The following is a 20,656-nucleotide window of genomic DNA, read 5'->3' as shown; positions in this document are numbered from 1 at the left end:
ATCTATGACTAAGATCTTTAAATTTAGTCGCAAAATAAAGTTTTATATAATGACATGAAATCTGGATTTACTTTCTATTTTTACAACCAATCATGAGTGCAAGACAATTAAAGAAGATAGGAGGTAGAAGTCTAGAAGATGAATTAAAAAGATTAGATATTGATGTGGATGAAGAAATGGGAAAAAGTAAGTCACCAGAAAATGAGTCAGAAGAGGAAGAAGAACCTGTAAATAAACCAAAATTTAATGCATTTGCTTTATTAAATGGAGAAGATGATGATGAAGGTGATGAATATGAAGAAGAGGAAAATGAAGAACCCACAACCAAAGAAGAATCAGACAAAGTGCCAACCCCTCCTGTAAATTTATTATCTAAGAAGTCTAAAAAGAAGAAGAAGAAGTCAAAGCAGAATAAAAAGACACCAGAACCAGAGATAATCGACGAGGGAAATGAAGAAGATGACGGGGAGTTAGATAGAATACTAGCAGAAGTGAGAGCCAAAGAATCCAAACAAAATCAATCCACCAATCAGTCCAACAATCTCGATTCATATAATTTTGAAGAAGAATATGATGAATTGACAGAATCAATGGGATTTTATGATTCAAATTTCAAAAATTTCACAACATCAGCATTAAAGCAATCTTTACCATTATTATCAATTAATTCTATTAAAAATCTAGATCCAGATCAAGAATACAAGAATTTATTTGGGAAATCTTTATCAATAGAATTAATAGAAGATGCAAATTCAACAACATCGTTAGCTATATCACCAGAAATACTAGCTCAGTTTAAAAAAATGAGTAAAATGATTAGAAATTGGGGTGGTAAAGATCGTAGAAACATTCCTGGAACTTCAAGAAAATTATTATTATCCAAGATTAGAGATGATTGGTTACCTACTCAATTAAAAAGTGTAACAATGGAAGAATTATCTAAGCAAGATATTATAGAGATTTACAAATACAAGGAAGAAGATGTTGAAGAAGAAGATATTGTACATAAAGTTACAAATGAATTATCTTTAGGTGTAAAATATTTTAAATTTAATAAGGTTTCAGATACGAAAAGTAAAGTAGCAAATACAAGATTTTATGTATCAACAGTTTTAACACCAGATCCAGAATCATTAATGCAATTACTACAACAACATCCATATCATCAAGAAACTTTATTACAAGTTGCAATGGTATTACTTCGACAAGGTGATAATAAGGCTACATCAAATGCTTTGATTGAAAGAGCTTTGTTTACATTTGATAGAAGTTTTCATAGAGTATTTCATGAATTGATGTCATCTGCAACTAATGGATTAATACGATTACCTTATGAATTTTTTGCAAATAGACAATTTTATTTGAATTTGTTTAGATACATTGTTTCATTAGGCGAACGATCATTATTTTTTACAGCTTGTACATATTGTAAATTTTTGTTAAGTTTGTCACCATGTGAAGATCCGATGGGAGTAAGATATTTTATTGATTTTTATTGTATAATGAGTGAGGAATACGAATATTTAGTTGAATTGAGAAACTCGCCACTAGTTACATCATATACGAGATGGTACACTCCGGGCATTGCGTTTTCTACCGTACTTGCATATTTAAAAGTAAATAAACAACAACAAGCAATTGAAGAATTGAAAAAAGCATACGAAGCATACCCGTATGTTGCATTTAAATTATTAACAGAAGTTGGATTATCAAATGAATCAAATTTGAAAGAATCAGATTTCAAAACTAATCATGAAGAATTAGTAGCATCAGAAACTTATTTAATAAGAGCAAAATTATTATGGCAACAAAATCTTGAATTTTTAAGTTCAAATTTAGAAAAATTATTTTCAACAAGAACCAAAAAATCAGCCAGTCAGGGTTATGCACAATCATTATTTGGATTTTTAAATTTTGGTAAATCAAATAATAATAAGGAGCTGAATGAAGTACCTTTAAATCTTATAAGATTTGCTATATTATCTGGTGAGAACAAGATAATGGCAAAATTACCAACCAATATATGGAATAGAGATGATATTTTAGAATATGATGTATTACCCCCAACTGAAAAAACCGAGCAAGAGTTATTTATAGATACTTCACTGAAACAACCAAAACATATATGTGATACATTGATGAATTATGTTGATCAAAATCTTTTAGGTGAGTTAGTTCAACGAAATACTAGAGGTGTTGGTGATGGTTTAAATCCTGAAGAAGCTAATATGATTCAGCAAATATTGAGAGATACTGAAGGGGTTAATTTGAATCTTGCAGAAGCTGATAGAGAAAGATTAAATCGTATGCTCACGCAAATAGTTGCTGAAGACGAAGCAGCAACTCAAGGGGAAGACGTGGAATAAAGTGATATAATTATATAGTTCAGTCAATTTAAAATAATACTACTTTTATTAAAGAGTCTGTTTGGTGAAATAGTATCAAAATAAAAACATATCTGACCGATTTTGCATTCTAATTGCTCAACATACTGCTAAATTATTCAAACAAATTTATACTCCTTCATTTCACAAATCAATTGTGTAATAGTATCTACTTTTGAAGAAGTCAAATCCGCTATTCATCTTTTTACCCCATAATTTAAAAAATGAAGAGATTTGGTAGCACGTTCCGTGGTTAATTATTTAATTAGGAAATTATTATAATAAGTCCGATTGGAATTCTATATAGAATTCTAAGATATAATATTCACAATGAATTAATATAATAATATAGTCATATATTACAATTTCGTATAAATATATTAATAAAAACCAAATAGTCATAATTCTAATTGGATCCTGCTTTAAATTATATTAGTCTAGTCAAAGAATTATAAAAAAACCTGGTGAAATTTGGTGGCTAATGTTATGGCAATAGCTTTAAATAATACAACGTCTTTTGCAACTACATCAACTACATCAACAAAGACAATGAATACAGATTTGGATAATTTAACCGACATCGAACAAAATCAGCCACCACCTAAACAAGAAGAAGATGAAAGCGAAGAGATTTTCAAAGATCAAAAACATTTAACCATAAGAGAATTTTTCAGAAAGGAATTTATAGATGATTTTCATCCTGTTTATTTTGTTGGATTTTTGGGTTGTGGTATAACTGGTAATATCTTTTATGGCTTTCCTTATCCTGCTGAATGGTTAAAAGTTTGTGGTATAATCTTTTTTTGTTTGACTATACTAATATTTTTGGTGACTAATTTGATGTTAGTTCTAAGTTTATTGTACTACCCTAAAAGACTATGGTTATATATTTATGACTACAATTATTCACTTTATTTTGGAGTATATTCAATGGGATTTACAACAATTATAAATGGAGTACATTTGCTAACTAAAGGTAAATACCCCACATTTCAATGGGTATTATTTTGGATTGGAACAGTACTAGCAGTTCATAATACTGCAGTCATTTTTTTCTTTTCATATTTATCAAAACACAGTGTTCACAAATTACGAGATATTAATGCAAGTATTTTTATTGTGATAGTTACATGTTGTGTTAACAGTTCTAATGGTCATTTAATTGTTGAAAACTTGAAAACAGAAAATCAAAAAATCATAACTGAAGTAACTGCACTTATGTTATTTTTCATTTCATTATTGTTATTTCATGGAGTTGGTGCGATATACGTAGTGAGATTAATACTATGCAAAGTACCCAGTACTCCACAAGTTTTCACACAATTTTTACCAGTTGGGTTCACGGGTCAAAGTTCATATTCGATTATGTTATTTGGGAACAATATGTACAAATTAATACCAGATGAATCACTAGGGAAAGCTTTCTTAGTTCTGAGTGCTCTACTATCATATGCGTTGCTATCAGCTAGCTACATTTATATGTTCTTAGCAATAGTATCATGTTTATCTAAAACAAAACCATTTATCAAGAATCCTGACCCAAAATGGAACACAAAAAGATTTGGACTAATCAAATGGAATAAAGGTTGGTGGACAATGACTTTTCCTACTGGAACAATGCTGCTTTGCTCTTTTGAGATATCAAAGGGAGTAGCTGGTTATGAATTTTTATTTTTTAAGGTAATGGCTGCAATAATTGGTGTTGCATTATTTATTATTTGTATTATTAATGTAATTGGTTTGGCTATTAGTATATGGGAAAAAATTTATGATGCTTTTTTCAAAGATTTAAATAATGATATAAAAGTTAAAGTATAGACTAGACATTTGATATAGATTTGACTTTCTTAAACTGAACGTGGTTGTATTTCCTCTTATATTTTCAATTGCTGCAAAATTAATAAATTTGAAAATGACCAAATTTACACGACTTTGTCAAATTCAAAATGAAACACAAAATTATTCAATCAACTTTATCTTTCATTCAAATTGTCACCAACCACCAACTTTATTCAATTCATCAATAAAAACCTAAAACCTACTCATACCAATTCCACTCGTGCAAATACAATTTCATAAAAAATGTCATCAGGTATTCAATCGTTATTAAAGACCGAAAAAGAAGCAGCAGAAATAGTCAATGAAGCAAGAAAATACAGAACCAATAGATTAAAAACAGCAAAACAAGATGCACAAGAAGAAATTGAAAATTATAAAAAACAAAAAGAAGATGAGCTTACTAAATATGAGAAAGATCACGAAGGAATAAATGAAAAAATAGATAAAGATGCTGATGCAGAAGTTGAACAAGAATTAAAAAAATTAAAAGAACAATTTGAAAAAAAAAAAAATGATGTTATTCAATTATTAGTTGATGCTACTATATCTCCAAATCCAGAATTACATATAAATGCTAATGTTCAAAAAGAAAAACCAACTGAAAAAGCTTAGATCAAACTGTTGTATACTAAATCGATAAATTGTTATAAAAAGAGAAATCTTACAAATCTGTTGTAGTCATTAATATCTCGTTTATTTCTAAAATGCTATTATATATTTTATGCTCCACCTTTAGCTAAATTCCTAAAAGCTTTTAATTTAGCCCAAACTCTACCATCATAACCAGCAATATTTAAGTTTTTAACAAAACCCCATGCCTTTTTATCATCAGTAATAGGATAATCAATAGGTGGTGGGATAGAAGTTGCAACTCCCAATACTCTAAGCAATGGTTTATCCATTATAATTGATTTTAAATTACATAATCCAGTTAAACCTTCTTCACCTCCAAATTTCCCATATCCAGATTTTTTAACACCACCAAAGGGTAATTGAGCTACATAATAAGTTGCAAAATCATTTATTGCAACATTACCACTTTTTAATTTATTTGCTAGTTGATTCAATTGATTAAAATTTGATCCAAATATTGAATTTCCTAATCCATACTCGGAATTATTTGCTAATGATATGGCATCATTTACATCTGTTGCTTTTATTATTGTTAATATGGGTCCAAATACTTCTTCATTAAATATTTTCATTGTTGGATCAACATCAATTAATAATGTAGGTTCAAAATAATGACCTTGTGGATAATTTGGATGTTGATATGCTTTACCGCCATGAATTAATTTAGCACCCTTTGATACAGCATCTTTTATTAATTCATCAAGTTGTTCAAATCTATTATCAGATATCATTGCTCCCATATCTATTTCATCTGATTGATCAATATCTGACCCTATTCTGAATTCTTTAATACGTTTAGATAGCACATCCACTAAAATTTCGTATGATTTAGGTAAACAAATAACTCTTTCAATCCCAATACAATTCTGTCCAGCACTTTGAAAAGTCCCTCTCAATATTATAGAAGATAAAGCATTTAAATCTTTAACATCATCCAAAACTATAAATGAATCCTTCCCACCCAATTCTACAACACAAGGAGTTAATTGTTTAGCAGCATTACTAACAACATGATGAGCAATAGGTTTTGATCCAATAAATGTAATATGATTTAATCCAGGGTGTGAGCTAAAATAATTAGCATCTTGAGGAAAACAATAACATAGCTGTATTAAATCTTCATCTAAATCCAAAGCTTTTAAAGTTGATTTACACATCGAAATAAACCATTTACTAGACCAAACTACATTTTCAGAACATTTTACAACTATAGCATTACCTGTGAAAACCGAAGCTATTATTGGTCCCATTAAATTATGAAATGGATAATTCCATGATATAATTGAAGATACTACACCTAAAGGTTCATATCTAACTTCTGCATTTTTCATAAACCCCAATAAAAAATTAGCAGGTCCGGGTCTTTGATTAGGTTTCAATATTTTTTCACCATGTTGAACAATCCAATTTACTTTCTCCAAAGTTACCATAATTTCTCCCATACTTGCATCTAATTTTGTCTTTCCAGAATCTCTACATGCTATTCTTGCTATATTCTCTTGATTCTCCAATATAAAACGAGCTAAAGTTCTTAAGAATTTTCTTCTAATGGTGAATGAACTATTTGACCATTTTTGCTGTGCTTTGTGAGCTTTCTCAATCATTTCATCCATTTCTTTTCTAGTTGTGGTTGGAAATATACCTAAATCTTGACCAGTTGCTGGACAATAACATTGTAATTTTGTTAAATCATTCTCTACAAAAATACTTGGTTTAGGGTATAATCGTTTACCTTTCCAATGAGGTCTTGCTTCTTCTGGTATTGGTATTGTTAATTTTTTAGGTGATTCAATTTTATTATATGAATTTGGTGATGAAGTTACATATTTACAATATATGTAATATAGTATTGGTAGTATTACAAATATAAAAAAAGTAGTTGATATTTGATATTGCCATTGCCATTGTCGGAATTCTAGATCAATTGCAATCATTGACCTAATTTAGTTCGGTAATTTAAGTTTCTTTGTTTACAATTTTTCAATCGTTTAGCGAGTTTTGAATTTTTTATTCTCGTTGCTTTTTAAAGCATGATACAATTCCGAAGCTACAAATTTTTTGCAACCATTAGAGAAATCAACTTAGTATTTTAATTATCATTACATGCATTAAATATTAATCTATTTACATCCTTAATAAAACCCTTCTGCTATAAATCTAAGCATATATTCATCAATATGACCAACACCTTCATCAAAATCTAAATCAGCATTTTCATTATCTTCATTATCATTATTTACAAGTTGTTTATTGTTGGTATCTTCACTAAAATCTTCATCATCTATAGCAACTTCCTTTAATGCAGCACCAGCAGCCACTCTATCTTCTTCATCTTCAGCTTGTGCAAATACATTACTCATCTTGTTATCACCTGAAAAATCAATAGTTCTATCAGTTGGAATTTCTTGTGAAATATTTGGATCTTGAACTAAATCACGTACTGAAAATTTTCCAAAATAATCAGTTGTAAATTCACCTTCTTGAATAACAACATTGTCTAATTGTCTTTTTTGATTTGCCTTTTTAATTATATTTGATTCAATAGTATATTCTGAAACAAATCTATATATGTGTACATCTCGAACTTGACCAATACGATGACAACGATCTTGACATTGTTTATCCATGGCAGGATTCCAATCTGAATCATAAAAAATAACTGTATCTGCACCAGTTAAATTTATACCTAATCCACCTGATCTTGTTGATAATATGAATACTGGAATTTTTGGATCTCGATTAAATTTTTCAGTTAATAATTGTCTATCTTCAATTTTAGTAGCACCATCTAATCTCATATATCTATAACCATGAATATTTAAAAATTGTTCCAAGATATCCAAAACTTTAGTCATTTGTGTAAAAATTAACGCTCTATGACCTCCAGCTGTAAGATCTCTTAATAAAATTGCTAATTTTTGTAATTTACCACAATCATATTGTAATAACGTCTTATCGGGAAATGCAATTGATAATTTGACTTGTGATTGATGAAATGGATTTGTAATTTTATTTGTGGCAACATCATTTTTAATTCTATATTGTGTAGATTTTGGAATTAATTGATCAGTCATATCTAATGCAACTACTGAAGGTGTTAAAATTGAATATTGACTTATTTCATCTTTCATTGAATCCACTCTTTGGTTTAATGTTAAACAAAATTTATCAAATGGTTCATCTGTGTAATTTTTTGGTTTTAAAGTTAAGAATTTCAACAACGAATTCCCATAAATTGGTTTCTTATTACATCTCAAAGTATTCAAATATAATACTTGTTCCAATTTACTTTTAACTTCAAGTTGTTCCTCAATTTTTAAATTTTGAAAATATCCAACATAATCAGTTATAGTTTCATTACTTGTAGGTTTCAATTGGGTTAATTGATCAATTTGGTTCTGGATTTGATTCGAAGACTGTAAATTTGATATTGAGTCAGACACAAAGAAGTTTAGATCTTCATTCGCGGTAAGTTGTAAATTCAACACATCGAAATCAACTGATTCTTTAGTGGTACATAATTTTTGAGTAAAATCGTTAGTAATCTGATAATCAGAAGAAGCTGATCTAGGAATAGCAAATGATGTAACAATGGGTCTCACTTCGAATAAATCTGGATGATTACAAACTTTTCTTAATTGCATAAGACAATTTATAATCGATAAAAAATTCCCAGAAGCTAAAGTTTCTTTTGTTTTAGCTCTTGACATGAAATCATCATATAAGTATCGTTGTCTTTTGGATAATCGACAATATACTATATGTTCATATTTACCAGGCATTTGTTTTTCAACATCTTTTTTCATTCTTCTTAAAATATAAGGTCTTAAAACTTGATGTAATCTAGATACTGTATTCTTGGTTTCTTCATCCATTTTGGAAGTGGTTTTTTCATTTTCATCAATTAAATCAGAACTATTTCCCAAAGAAGTTTGTTCTAATATTTTATCAACTGGTTTACCAAACCATTGTTGGAAATCTTCTAAATTTGCAAACCCATCAGGCATAGCTAAATTGACTTTTGAAGAAGGCATCAAGAAATATAGTAATGACCATAATTCCATTAAATTATTTTGTAAAGGTGTACCAGTTAATAATAATCTATTTTCAGTATTAAAATTCAATAATGCTTTCCATCTAGTTGATCTAAAATTTTTTATATTATGAGCTTCATCTAAAATCATATACTTCCATCTTCTTCTCTTAAAAGCTTGTTGATCTTGAACCACTAACTGATACGAGGTAATACAGACATGAAAAGCATCTGGTTTATTCCAACCTTTCCTCTTTTGAGCTCTTTGTTGTGGAGATCCATAATATGTCATTACTTTAAAACCTGGTGCAAATTTTTTAAATTCCATATCCCAATTAAGCATAACTGATGTTGGAACAATAATTAAATGCGGTCCCCAAATATGATGCTCACATGCTAAATATGATATTAACGATATTGTTTGAATAGTTTTACCTAAACCCATTTCATCTGCTAATATACCATTAGTGTTGTTATTGTACAAACTAGCTAACCAATTTAGCCCTTGTTTTTGATAAGGTCTCAAAGTACCCCTTAGTAACGAGGGAACAGGGACATCCTTGACTTTTGAACCATTAATTATATCAACTGGACCTTCATCCTCAGTTTCTAATTTCTTTCCAACATTTTCTTCTTCAACTGTACCATTGATTTCTTCTTCATCCGATTCACTCAACATATCAACACTTTCGTCAGACAAATTATCCATATCAACATCTTGATCACTTTCTGATTCTTCAAAATTATTAAATAAACTTGCTAATCCACCATTTGCAGAAGCGTTTCTATCGGATTCAATTTCTTCCTTCGCCTCTTCAACTTCTTCCTCTTCTTCCTCTTCTTCAGAGCTTGAAGAACTTGACATTGAACTGCTTTGATCAGAATCAAGTAATGAATTTCTTTCAGATTCCAGTTCTTGTTCAATTCTCATTGCAATTCCGTCTTTTTGTTCATGTTCCGTATCAACACCATTTGGTACGATTATTTCCTCTCCATATAATGCAGCTAATCCTTTACTTTCATCAAAACTTTTATCATCCTCTTCTTCTTCTGAGTCTACTTCAACTGATCCATTAAATGATGCTTCTTCTTTATCTGATGTTTCTGCAGTTTGTTCTCTCGAACTATCCATATCTGCATATTTTTTTCTTAATTCGTCAATAGATAAATTAATATCTTCTTCTTCCTTTGGTACAAATCCATTACTTTGTTTTTCTTCTTGCTCTTCTTCATCTTCATCTGAACTTGATGAAAAATTATCTGAATCGTCACTATCCGAATTTTCTTCTTCTTCATCCTCTTTTTCATCTTCACCAATATCACTCATAAATTCACTTTCTGCAGTTGCTTCTTTAGAAGATGTTAATTGAGCTTCTAATAATTGAGTTGAGTGTTCTAACATTTGACTTAAATGTTCTCTTCCCTTTAATTTTTTAATTTCCTCATTTTTTTCATTTTGAATAATTTGATAAACTTTGAAAGCTTCATTCCATCTTTTCTTGATCGCTTGCATTGCATTTCTGCTAATTTTCTTGATGTTTTGTTCTTGTTCCCTCAACAATCTTTCTCTTTCTCCTCTTTTCTTTTTGAAATGTTGATCTACCATTGATGCAATTTTTCTTGTTCTGTTTATATGTTGTCTTCTCATTTGTTGATGAATTCTGGAAAATGACATACCTTGAGCTACAAAATGATCATGATGTGTTAAGTTGTTTGTAGAGCCTTGTAATTTTGGTGTGACTGATGATGTATCTCTAAATGGATCGTTTAATTTAACGTTTGATGTTGGTGGTAGTAAGATTTTACGTCTTTCAATTTTATTCGCATTATACTCCAAAACATTTTCATTCATTTTTTTCAAGATGGTATTGAATAATTGTTGTTGCTGAGTATTTATTGAATCAAATTCTTGTTTTGTGAAATTATAATCTGGCATATTTGCTTCATCAATAATTGGAAATTTACAATTTTCATCTAAAAAGTGTTGTAATTTATTGTCTAAATTAGGTGCTACTAATAATTCATCTTTAGTTGCAGCAATTTTCAATGATTCAGGTTTAAAATCTATAATTTCATCAGATGTCTTTGATTCCATTATTGTATTGGATGATCCTTCAGGGGCTTGTTTCCAACCAGGTACATGCGATGGATGTGTTATGATTAAATGTGGAATACTTCTACTTATCTTTTTAATTCTATTTTTGAATTTTGGGAGCTCTGTACTTTCATCAATTTCTTCAATATCATCATCGGATATAAATGTTTCCCCATCCTCCTTTTCTTCTTTTTCTGGACTTTCCTGTCTTGATTCTGAGTTTTTCTCCTCAATTTTTGGTTTTGTTCGCTGTTTGCCTTTAGTTGTTGGTTTTGGCAATTCAGTTTTCTTTTTATTAGGTATGGATTTTTGTTTTGTCGGTATTGGTTTATGTCCATTTTGTTGATTAATTGGGAAAAGTTCAAGCTCTCTTTTATTTACATCTTCAAGCACTTGATTCTTGAAAGGATATTTCTTATTTAATAATTCTTCTCTTTCTGCAATTTTCTTTTTCTGAAATCTAAATGGCAAATTCTTCAATTCTTCATCATCTTCAATTTTTTCATCCCATTTTAGATTATAATCATTTGAATCTTTAAATTTTTGAAATTGTTCATTTGTTGTTGAGCTATTTGATGAAAAATCTTGGGGTTGCCAACTAACTATTGATTTATATTCTTTTAATTGATATAATTCATTAACGGCTAAGTTAAAATCTGATATGATATCTACCAATTTTTCTTCTTTTGTTTTTTCTATTTTCCTTCTCTTATTGGAGTTCGTTTTTGATGTTGATGTTGATGTAACTGTACCATTACTTTGATGTGATTGATTTGATCTTTTATTATTTCTTGATAATGATTGTAAATTATACAGTATAGGTGTTGAATTATTTTGACTTATTCTTGACAGTATTCTCCTCCTGCCTCCTTCATTTGACATTATATATACATTCGAGTTAAATTATTGTATGTTAAATTTAAAAACAATTATCAAGTTGTAAATAAAATTAAGATATGTGAATTGAAAAAAATATTTATAATATGTATAAAACATAAATAAATAAATTTAAGAGAGAGAGAGAGAGAGAGAGGGCTTGAAAAACGCTCATTTGATATATTTTACGCACTCATTTGAAAAATTAAGCATAGAGTCAAACATATATCAGTTAAAAGATCATTATATTATCGTCTTTATTTTACAGGTATAATGTTATTTAATAATTTAACATATATTGTTATTCCTTTATTTATACAGATGGTAAAATTCCATTTTCTTTAGCTTTTTCATCAACAGATACATTAACTCTTGGTTTTCCTATACTTGTAAACCATTTCATTGTTCTTGAGAAACTATCATCACCATTCCAATCAAAAGTAGGTTTAGCTCTTACTGGATCTTGACCTTCTGATACAATAACATCCTTGACAGCTTTTTGATCTGGATTTAAATGGAAATATAATATACTAAAAGCAATACCAAAAATTGAACCAAAAAATATTAAATTTTGTTTTATAGCTTGTGAATCAGATATAAAATCGTAATGATCTGGTGACCAAATATCATACATATCTTCTTCTGTATGAACTGGATCATTTAAATTTCTTCTATTTTGTGGATCATCATATTTTTTATATGGATTTTTATCTTGAGCTAATTGAGGATTTGGAAAATTTTCCCATTTTGATGGATCTGGAAATGATTGAATTAATGTTTTCCCACCATCTGCATAATTTCTTATGGTAGTTATATTTGATTGTGTATTGATTTTAATAAATTGATTTGATGAACATTTTAATGATCTTAATGCTGACCTAGATATCATTTTTATTAATTGTTGTGCAGTGGAATATATAGATAGGTAATTGAAGTAAAAAGTATGAGTTTATGAAAAAGTGAATAACTAGTCAATGGTTGTAAATGATGAAGATGAAGATGATTGACTATTATTTGACTATTCTACCTTTTAATAAATTTTAATAATAATAAATAAAAAAATATAACCAATAAAAATTAATTTGTATTAAGCTTACAATATAAGTCGTGTAATTCATCAAATTTATTAAGTATCAAAAGACCATTAAGAAGAATTCAAAATCCATACCGGTAGGGAATGAACTAATAGAAGAAGAGTAGTGTCAGAATGTAGAGCTTTCAGCTTAGACGTTAGCCTGAATTGCTTGTCCAGAATAACTTTCCTATCCAATAAATATGCTAATTTGATATTTCATTAAAGTACCCAAGGTGACTATAACTCTATATTAACCTCCGTAAAACTCCATCAAAGTCGTATGTATCTCAATATAACTTATTCTTTACTTGGAATAGTTTGACTTTCACCAAATTTAATAGATTTCAAAGGAGATTGTTCACTATTTGCAAAATCTAATAATCCATTATTACCTTCTAATCCAATTCCCAAATCTTTAGCAAAATATGATATTGTTAAAAATACAGGTATAAAAGCAAATAATACTGATGAATTATAAATATTCCAATATTCATGTATTGGTGGAGGATTTAAATTAAAATGATATTTATTTGTGAATGGAATTGGGGATTGTTTTGGTGTTGATGCTGCTGCGTGTTGGAATCTTTTTGTCGTTATCCTTTTAATTGATTGAGTAAACATTGTGAATATTGTATTAATTTGATTATATGTGAGCTATGAAAAAAGTAAGAATTAGTAAATTGTTGTATGATTAGGATGGGTATAAATAATAATAACTGAAACTTTTATAATTAAAATGTTTTTTTTCTATAGCCTATATAAAAATAATTAATATTAGTGCGATTTTTCAGCAGACTGCGCGTTATTACAGATTTGAAATAAAAATATGTGAAGTAATTTTACTTTTATCATTTTCATTACACTGATATAAACCCTAGGTAATATAAATTTTAAATTCAAGTTTTATCTTTATTTTAATCATTGAATGAGTTGAGAATTCAATTTAAAATTATATAAATTCATTAAGTTTTAGGATAATTATAGATTCTCTTAGTTCAAGTTTTCATTTAAATTTAAATTAATGTTACACATAATAATAATATTTTTTATATATTTTGCAACCAATTTTACAACAATTTATTAAAGATGACAGATTTTATAGCATTATTAAGAATAGAACCATTGAATGATTGTAAAATAACAGCACTAAAGAGAAGTCAAAAATCACAATATGAAGATCCAACTGAAACTAATATTTTAGTTCCCATTTTCACTCAAGAAGTTTTGAAAATAGGTAGAAATAAAACAAATGATATAAAATTAAATAATCCAACAATTTCTTTGACTCATGCAATTATTTGGTCAGTTAAATTTGATTCAGAATCTACTCCGTTAGTTTATATAAACGATTGTTCAAGAAATGGAATTTTATTCAATGGTTCAGAAATGCAGAATGGTGAAACAAAATTATTAAATGATGGTGATCAAATTGAATTTAAAACTGCTGCTATTTTAAGTTATGAATGTTTAGTTGATTCAATCAGGGAAACTAATCATTTAAAATCAGATTTTAAAATTAATGATAATTGGGTTGTAACAACAAATTTAGTTGGGACTGGTTCATTTGGTTCAGTTTATGTTGCAAAAAACTTAGAACATCCAGAAAAGTTATATGCTGTTAAAGTTTTAGGTAACAAACAATTTTTTTTAAACAAGAGTCCAATATCAGGTCATAATGAAGTAAAAATATTATCAAAAGTCAATCATGTATGTAATTTGGGTAATTTTTGCAACCAAATATTTTTTTTACTAACAAAAATTGCAGCCAAATATTATAAAGCTATATAATGCAATTACGACCAATTCATTTACATACATAGTTCAAGATTTAATATGTGGTGGTGATTTATTTTCTTATTTAGTTAAAGGTACAACTTTAAAAGCAATATCAGAAAGAGAATCAATTTTCATTATATTTCAAGTAATGAAAGCATTACAATTTTTACATAAAAATCTCAATATAATTCATAGAGATTTAAAACTAGATAATATCTTATTAGAAATTCCACAACCTAAAACTAAAATATATTTATGTGATTTTGGAATTGCTAAAAATGTATCATTTTCAAATGGTCGTACAAATACATCAGTTGGAACAATTGAATATAGTGCACCAGAAGTTTTTAAACAAGATTTAAATGGGAAATCTACCAAACCATATAATTTCAAATGTGATATTTGGTCATTAGGTGTAATCACTCATATATTATTATCAGGAATTTCTCCCTTTTATTCAGATCAGAAACAACATATTTTGGACTTGACCAGAAGGGGTCAATTAAATTTCAAAAGAAAACAATTTAATCAAGTATCTAATAAAGCACAACTGTTTATACAATCTTTAATACAAATTGATAGTGGTATAAGATTAGATATTGATGAATGTTTTGAACATAATTGGATTAAAGCTAATAGATTAAAATTAGAAAGATTTTATCGCGAAAATATTTTAAAAAAATAAATTTATTTTTGCAACACAAATAATTTTTTGAAGCAGTTTAAAAGTATTGATTAAATAAATAATGCATCATATCAATGCTGTCGAAACCACCATACGGGTTTAATGGACCACAAAGAAATCACGGAGGATATAACTCAAATAAAAATTATCAGAATAAAGGATATGGAGGAGGAAGTGGTAGAAATTCATCATCATCATATACACAACATAATCAATCATCAAACTCAGATAGAAATTATAATAAGAGACCAAATTCATCACATCAACAATATAATCAACAAAATAGAAACAACTCATCATATAGAGCAAGACTGAATTTATACCAACAATATTCATCACAACCACAACACCACCACCAACAACAACAAGATAATCAATTTCAAATATGGATGGGGGATATAGATCCAACATGGGATGAACATACTATAGAAGCAACTTGGACAAATCTAGTAACAAAACCGAAATCTATCAAATTAATGAGAGATAGAGTAAACCCACTGAATTCATCATATTGTTTTGTTACTTTCCCAGATAAAGAATCTTATGAATTGGCATTACAAAGGAATAATCAACCAGTACCCAATAGTACAAAATTTTTCAAATTAAATTCAGCAAATAATTCCAAACAAAATCAAGGAAAATCAAATACATCAATTGGTGGAGAATTTTCAATTTTCGTAGGTGATTTATCACAAGAAGTTAATGAACATATGTTATTTACAAAGTTTAATTTAAAATATCCTAATCAAGTTAAACAAGTTAAAGTTATAATTGACCCAAATACAAATGTTGGTAAAGGGTTTGGATTTGTTAAATTTTTAAATGGAGAAATTATGCAAAAGGCATTAAAAGAAATGCAAGGAGTAATGGTTGGTTCAAAACCAATTAGAGTTGGAGTAGCTGCTGGTTCAGAAAATCCACAAACTTCTTCAATTGGGATTGATCATAAATCAACAGATTTTAAAAAATTGCATTTACCACAACATCAACCAAATGAAATTAACCCACAAACAGATGAAAATAATACATGTATAACTATTAATGGTTTATCTTCAAAATTTACAGAACAAGAATTACAATCTTATTTTATTGCATTTGGAGATTTGATATATGTTAAAATTTCCAAAAATTTCCAAACTGGTTATATTAAATTCTTGTTAAGATCATCAGCTGAATCAGCAATGTTGTATCTTAATGGGTTAGTAATTAATGAATGTAGATTAAAACTCAATTGGGGAAGTTCTAATATACTAGCACAAGAAGAAAATGGATTAAATTTTGAACCAAATTATGAATTAACAAAATATAACTATACAAAACAACAACAACCACCAAGATTTTATCATTCAATTGATTATACAAATACTAATATTAGTTCTTTGAGAGATGAAGCTATTCAACAATATGCTAATAGATTAGATGAAACTGAAATCATATCAGTTAACCAAATTAATGAAATTTATTTAAATAGTAAAATGTGTAGAAATTAAATACAAATTTTCATTTTTCTGTCGTCAAACATGAAACCCTTTTTTTGAGTGATCTCTTATCAAATTTTATTACCGAACGTTTACTTTTATTTTTTTACTCATTTTGGTTAAGAACTAATAGAAAATTTAAGCTTTTCTCAACCCTTGTTCAAATTGACGATCTTGTGATAGTTCATAATCTTATATAAAAACAAATCAGTTTCGAGTGGACCAAAATTAAAAAGACTCTTCATTCTCTATCTTTCTTTACTTATATTATTCACGGATTTCACCAAAAATGTCATCAAAATCATCAACAAATTTTACAAATGATTATTTAGCTGCTTTAGTTTTACTTTTCGTTGGATTATGTGTTATCGTTAAAAAATTAGATACTATAGTTATTGAATTACAAGGATTAAATAATAATTTAAATTTACTTCGTGGTTAATTAAATGCTGGTCATTCACATCAAGAAATACAAATTTTACAGTTTAAAATAACTAATAAATATTTAATTACAAATGTTACACTCTATAATTTTTAATCTATCCTTCTATTTTAATTCATCTACCCATTTTGGTTCAATAATTAATACTTCACAATCACATAATAAATCACATTCTTCCAAATCCTGTTTATTTTGATCAATTAAATATATTTCTCCTTTAACCCAACATTTTCTTCCAATCTTTTTCATAACTGTACATTTTATCGCAACCCAGGATTCACATTTCGTTGGCTTTTTATAATTAATATTTAAATTTGCAGTTACTCCCCTTTTGGATTTAAAATTCAAAAACCCTACGCGACATGTCAATTCATCTAATAACGTAGCTAATAATCCACCATGTACAATCCCATGATGTCCGCTTAATTGCTCACCTAAATACAAAAACGTAATTGAGTAATTCTCCTTATCTGATGGTTCGATGATGTCATTGAATTGGAAATGGTAGTCATTTATAAAATATAGTGAATTTGATCTATATTCAATTTTATTTGGACCTGATAATGTGCATCCTGTTAAGTTAGGGTATAATCTTTCTTGTATGTTTAAAGTTTCATGATTTGTAGAAGTGAAATCAGAGTATTTCTGGATAAAATGTTGGTATATATGAAATTTTATAATCTGTTTATCTAATTTATTTGATATTGTTGGTTCATTCTCTATTGGAGTGGTCGATATTTGATTAACTTGATCGATTGTCATGGATATTGATTAGGTGAGAAAGTGATGAAGTTGTTGTGAAACTTAACTTAATATTTATTACTTATTTATATCCTTCTTCTTGTGATATTCGTAATTTAATTTTTCTTATCTAATTTGAAATACCATATTTGTGTGAATATTTATGAAATGTGGGGGTTACTTAATTATACATACTAAAAATTATGATGTCTAATTTTGATATATTAAATCGAGTATACTCTGATTTGAAACTATATGAAAAGTTTCTACTTAGTTGCTGAAACAAGATGATCAATGAATTCAGAGTTTTGTCATCTATCTTTATTAATTTTCAAAACTTAAACAATAGTTGATAAAATACGTAATGTTTAAGTACAAATGTAATAGAATTTGAGAATAAAATTTCCAGTCTAGTAGTAGATCTAAATTAATTTTAAAACTCAACTAAATAATCCAACCAAAGTTGAATAGCTTCAGTAAAAATCCTAAAAAAGGGTATACTGAATAAATACCCAATGTATGATAACTTTAAAAGTAAATGATCGACTAAACCATCATGAAATTCTAAAGACTGTAAATATAATAAGTGGACAAAAAGTCAACCTATAATAACCATCAAACTTCATGAATTTAAATTTCATAAAGTTTAGTAGAAACAACAATTCAGTAAAACTAACAAACAGTTTTTGACTTCAACTCTGTCATTACTGTTTGTATATGGATACAACAATTTTAATAAAGTGCACAGCAATTTCCACGTCTATAATAACGAAGACTATTATAGCTAATTCGATAATAACTAAGGTATTCAACTACTCCAATCAAAATTAAAGATTTCGGCCACTTCAACAATATTCTAAAATACAACTTAGAATGCTTTAAATGGACCTTTTGACAACAATAAAGCTTCAAACTACCCCAAGCAACTTTGGGCCCAAGCTTCAGGTCAATACTCTGATTTTCAAGTGTGACAATTAAGTAATAAATACGAAAAGTGTGTAAATTTTAAAACATTTTATTAATCTAGAGAAAAAAACATATGTAACGTGAGAACACGACTTAAGTAACTTTTATTCATTGATATTAAAATTGAGTTAACTAAATTATGATCAAATAGGTTCATAAGAGATAGACCAGTACAACTAGCTAGATTTCTTGTATGCCGTAGTCATCTACATTTAATATATTTTCTATTTTAAAAATTAACTAGATAATTCAGCTTAAGTTGAATAGTTCCGGTAATAAATTTTAAAAAAGGGTATACTGAATAAACACCCAAGGTAATGATAACTTTAAAAGTAAATGATCGACTGAACCATCATGAAATTCTAAAGACTGTAAATATAATAAGTGGACAAAGAGTCAACCTATAATAACCATCAAACTTCATGAATTTAAATTTCAAAAAATTTAGTAGAAACAACAATTCGGTAAAGTTAACAAATAATTTTTGACTTCGACTCTGTCATTTTTATTTGCATAACAACAATGTTAAAAGGTGTAATAAAATAATAAGAATAACGGCTAAATCAACTTCAGAGAAACCACCAAATGAATGGATTTACCAACCTGAATTAGATGTTTCAGTGCCACTTCAAATATAGCTATAGTTACGACCGCAACAATCAACTGTAGTGTAACTACTTTATTTTGAACGGTCCAACTGATATTATTACAGATTCAAATGTGTTGGCGGCAATGCAATATTTTAAATTATTACCGAGTTATTTCTCCAAAATCTAACTTTCATGAAGGACCAAATTTCCTGTCAAGATAATAACAAAAAAAAGTTGAGTAAATTGTAAAATAATTTTTTGATCTAAATATAGAAAAAATACATGTAACTTAAAAACACGACTCCAAGTAATTTTTGCAATTTCTACAATGTACTCTATGTGTATAAAATTCATTAATATTCAAACTGAGCTATAAATATCAGATCGAATAGATGCATAAAAAACAGACAAGAAGAGTTAACCAATTTACCTTGTATGGTTTTGTAATCAGTTAATTTTTAGTATATTCTTCATTTCAAGATCCATCTAGATAATTCAACTTAAGTTGAATAGTTCCAGTAATAAATCTTAAAAAAAAGAGTATACTGAATAAATACTCTATAGTTAGATAATTGTGAAATCGAATGATTAGTAAAACAATCATAAGATTCCAAAATTATTTATTTAACGAATCAACATACTGTTAATTCAATCGTAACTAAAAACTATATGAGTCCAGATTTCATAAAGTCTCCAATAGAAACAACAATTCAGTGAAATGACCGTGGAAAAAAAGATTAGTTCAAGATCAGACTAATACTAGTCAACATCTATCAATTAACAACATGTTCGCATACATGGACGACATTATAGTCTAAACTGACACCGTGGCTGACACCAATATTTGCAATGAGTCAAAAACAAAAGTATCGTATTATATATTTGTAAATCAACCTTTTTTTAAACTTACTGTTTAAAATTTGAGTAATTACGCTCACTATATATCAGAACGTAAAAACACGACTCATGTTTCTTTTATACTACAATGTTCACTATTTGTAAAACATTCATGTCCATTAAATTTGAGCTACTTAAATCATGGT

General features: G+C 28.0%; 8 protein-coding genes and 1 pseudogene across 9 annotated transcripts; 5 read left to right on the top strand and 4 right to left on the bottom strand. All coding sequences in view use genetic code 12, as the record gives it.

The window, feature by feature from the left end:
* Window positions 1-92: 92 nt before the first annotated feature.
* On the top strand, window positions 93-2,366 carry KGF54_003240 (uncharacterized protein; the record flags this gene model as incomplete). The annotated part of the gene is made up of 1 exon (XM_051763807.1): window positions 93-2,366. The coding sequence occupies one exon, from the start codon at window positions 93-95 to the stop codon at window positions 2,364-2,366; it is 2,274 nt and encodes a 757-aa protein (XP_051619300.1).
* Window positions 2,367-2,933: 567 nt separating this feature from the next.
* KGF54_003239 (uncharacterized protein) lies at window positions 2,934-4,202 on the top strand (the record flags this gene model as incomplete). The annotated part of the gene is made up of 1 exon (XM_051763805.1): window positions 2,934-4,202. The coding sequence occupies one exon, from the start codon at window positions 2,934-2,936 to the stop codon at window positions 4,200-4,202; it is 1,269 nt and encodes a 422-aa protein (XP_051619299.1).
* Window positions 4,203-4,466: 264 nt separating this feature from the next.
* On the top strand, window positions 4,467-4,835 carry VMA10 (H(+)-transporting V1 sector ATPase subunit G; the record flags this gene model as incomplete). Its single annotated transcript, XM_051763804.1, has 1 exon — window positions 4,467-4,835. The coding sequence occupies one exon, from the start codon at window positions 4,467-4,469 to the stop codon at window positions 4,833-4,835; it is 369 nt and encodes a 122-aa protein (XP_051619298.1).
* A 107-nt stretch (window positions 4,836-4,942) lies between these two features.
* MSC7 (meiotic recombination directing protein) lies at window positions 4,943-6,790 on the bottom strand (the record flags this gene model as incomplete). Its single annotated transcript, XM_051763803.1, has 1 exon — window positions 4,943-6,790. One exon carries the CDS (start codon window positions 6,788-6,790, stop codon window positions 4,943-4,945), a length of 1,848 nt encoding a protein of 615 aa, XP_051619297.1.
* Window positions 6,791-6,988: 198 nt separating this feature from the next.
* Window positions 6,989-12,749, bottom strand: KGF54_003236 (annotated as a pseudogene). The gene is made up of 2 exons: window positions 12,256-12,749; window positions 6,989-11,828 (listed from the first exon to the last, which is right to left on the bottom strand). Coding segments are annotated over exons 1-2 (5,334 nt in total).
* Window positions 12,750-13,232: 483 nt separating this feature from the next.
* Window positions 13,233-13,556, bottom strand: KGF54_003235 (uncharacterized protein; the record flags this gene model as incomplete). Its single annotated transcript, XM_051763802.1, has 1 exon — window positions 13,233-13,556. One exon carries the CDS (start codon window positions 13,554-13,556, stop codon window positions 13,233-13,235), a length of 324 nt encoding a protein of 107 aa, XP_051619296.1.
* Window positions 13,557-14,021: 465 nt separating this feature from the next.
* On the top strand, window positions 14,022-15,396 carry KGF54_003234 (serine/threonine protein kinase; the record flags this gene model as incomplete). Its single annotated transcript, XM_051763801.1, has 2 exons — window positions 14,022-14,642; window positions 14,716-15,396. 2 exons carry the CDS (start codon window positions 14,022-14,024, stop codon window positions 15,394-15,396), a joined length of 1,302 nt encoding a protein of 433 aa, XP_051619295.1.
* Window positions 15,397-15,470: 74 nt separating this feature from the next.
* On the top strand, window positions 15,471-16,886 carry KGF54_003233 (uncharacterized protein; the record flags this gene model as incomplete). The annotated part of the gene is made up of 1 exon (XM_051763800.1): window positions 15,471-16,886. The coding sequence occupies one exon, from the start codon at window positions 15,471-15,473 to the stop codon at window positions 16,884-16,886; it is 1,416 nt and encodes a 471-aa protein (XP_051619294.1).
* Window positions 16,887-17,421: 535 nt separating this feature from the next.
* On the bottom strand, window positions 17,422-18,078 carry KGF54_003232 (uncharacterized protein; the record flags this gene model as incomplete). Its single annotated transcript, XM_051763799.1, has 1 exon — window positions 17,422-18,078. One exon carries the CDS (start codon window positions 18,076-18,078, stop codon window positions 17,422-17,424), a length of 657 nt encoding a protein of 218 aa, XP_051619293.1.
* Window positions 18,079-20,656: the final 2,578 nt, after the last annotated feature.

The sequence above is a fragment of the Candida jiufengensis genome (assembly GCF_024610255.1).
Source record: "Candida jiufengensis strain CBS 10846 chromosome Unknown scaffold2, whole genome shotgun sequence".
NCBI classification, from domain to species: domain Eukaryota; kingdom Fungi; phylum Ascomycota; class Pichiomycetes; order Serinales; family Debaryomycetaceae; genus Lodderomyces; species Lodderomyces jiufengensis.
Note: the sequence above shows the minus strand (reverse complement) of the source record. Positions and strands in the feature narration are given on the sequence as shown.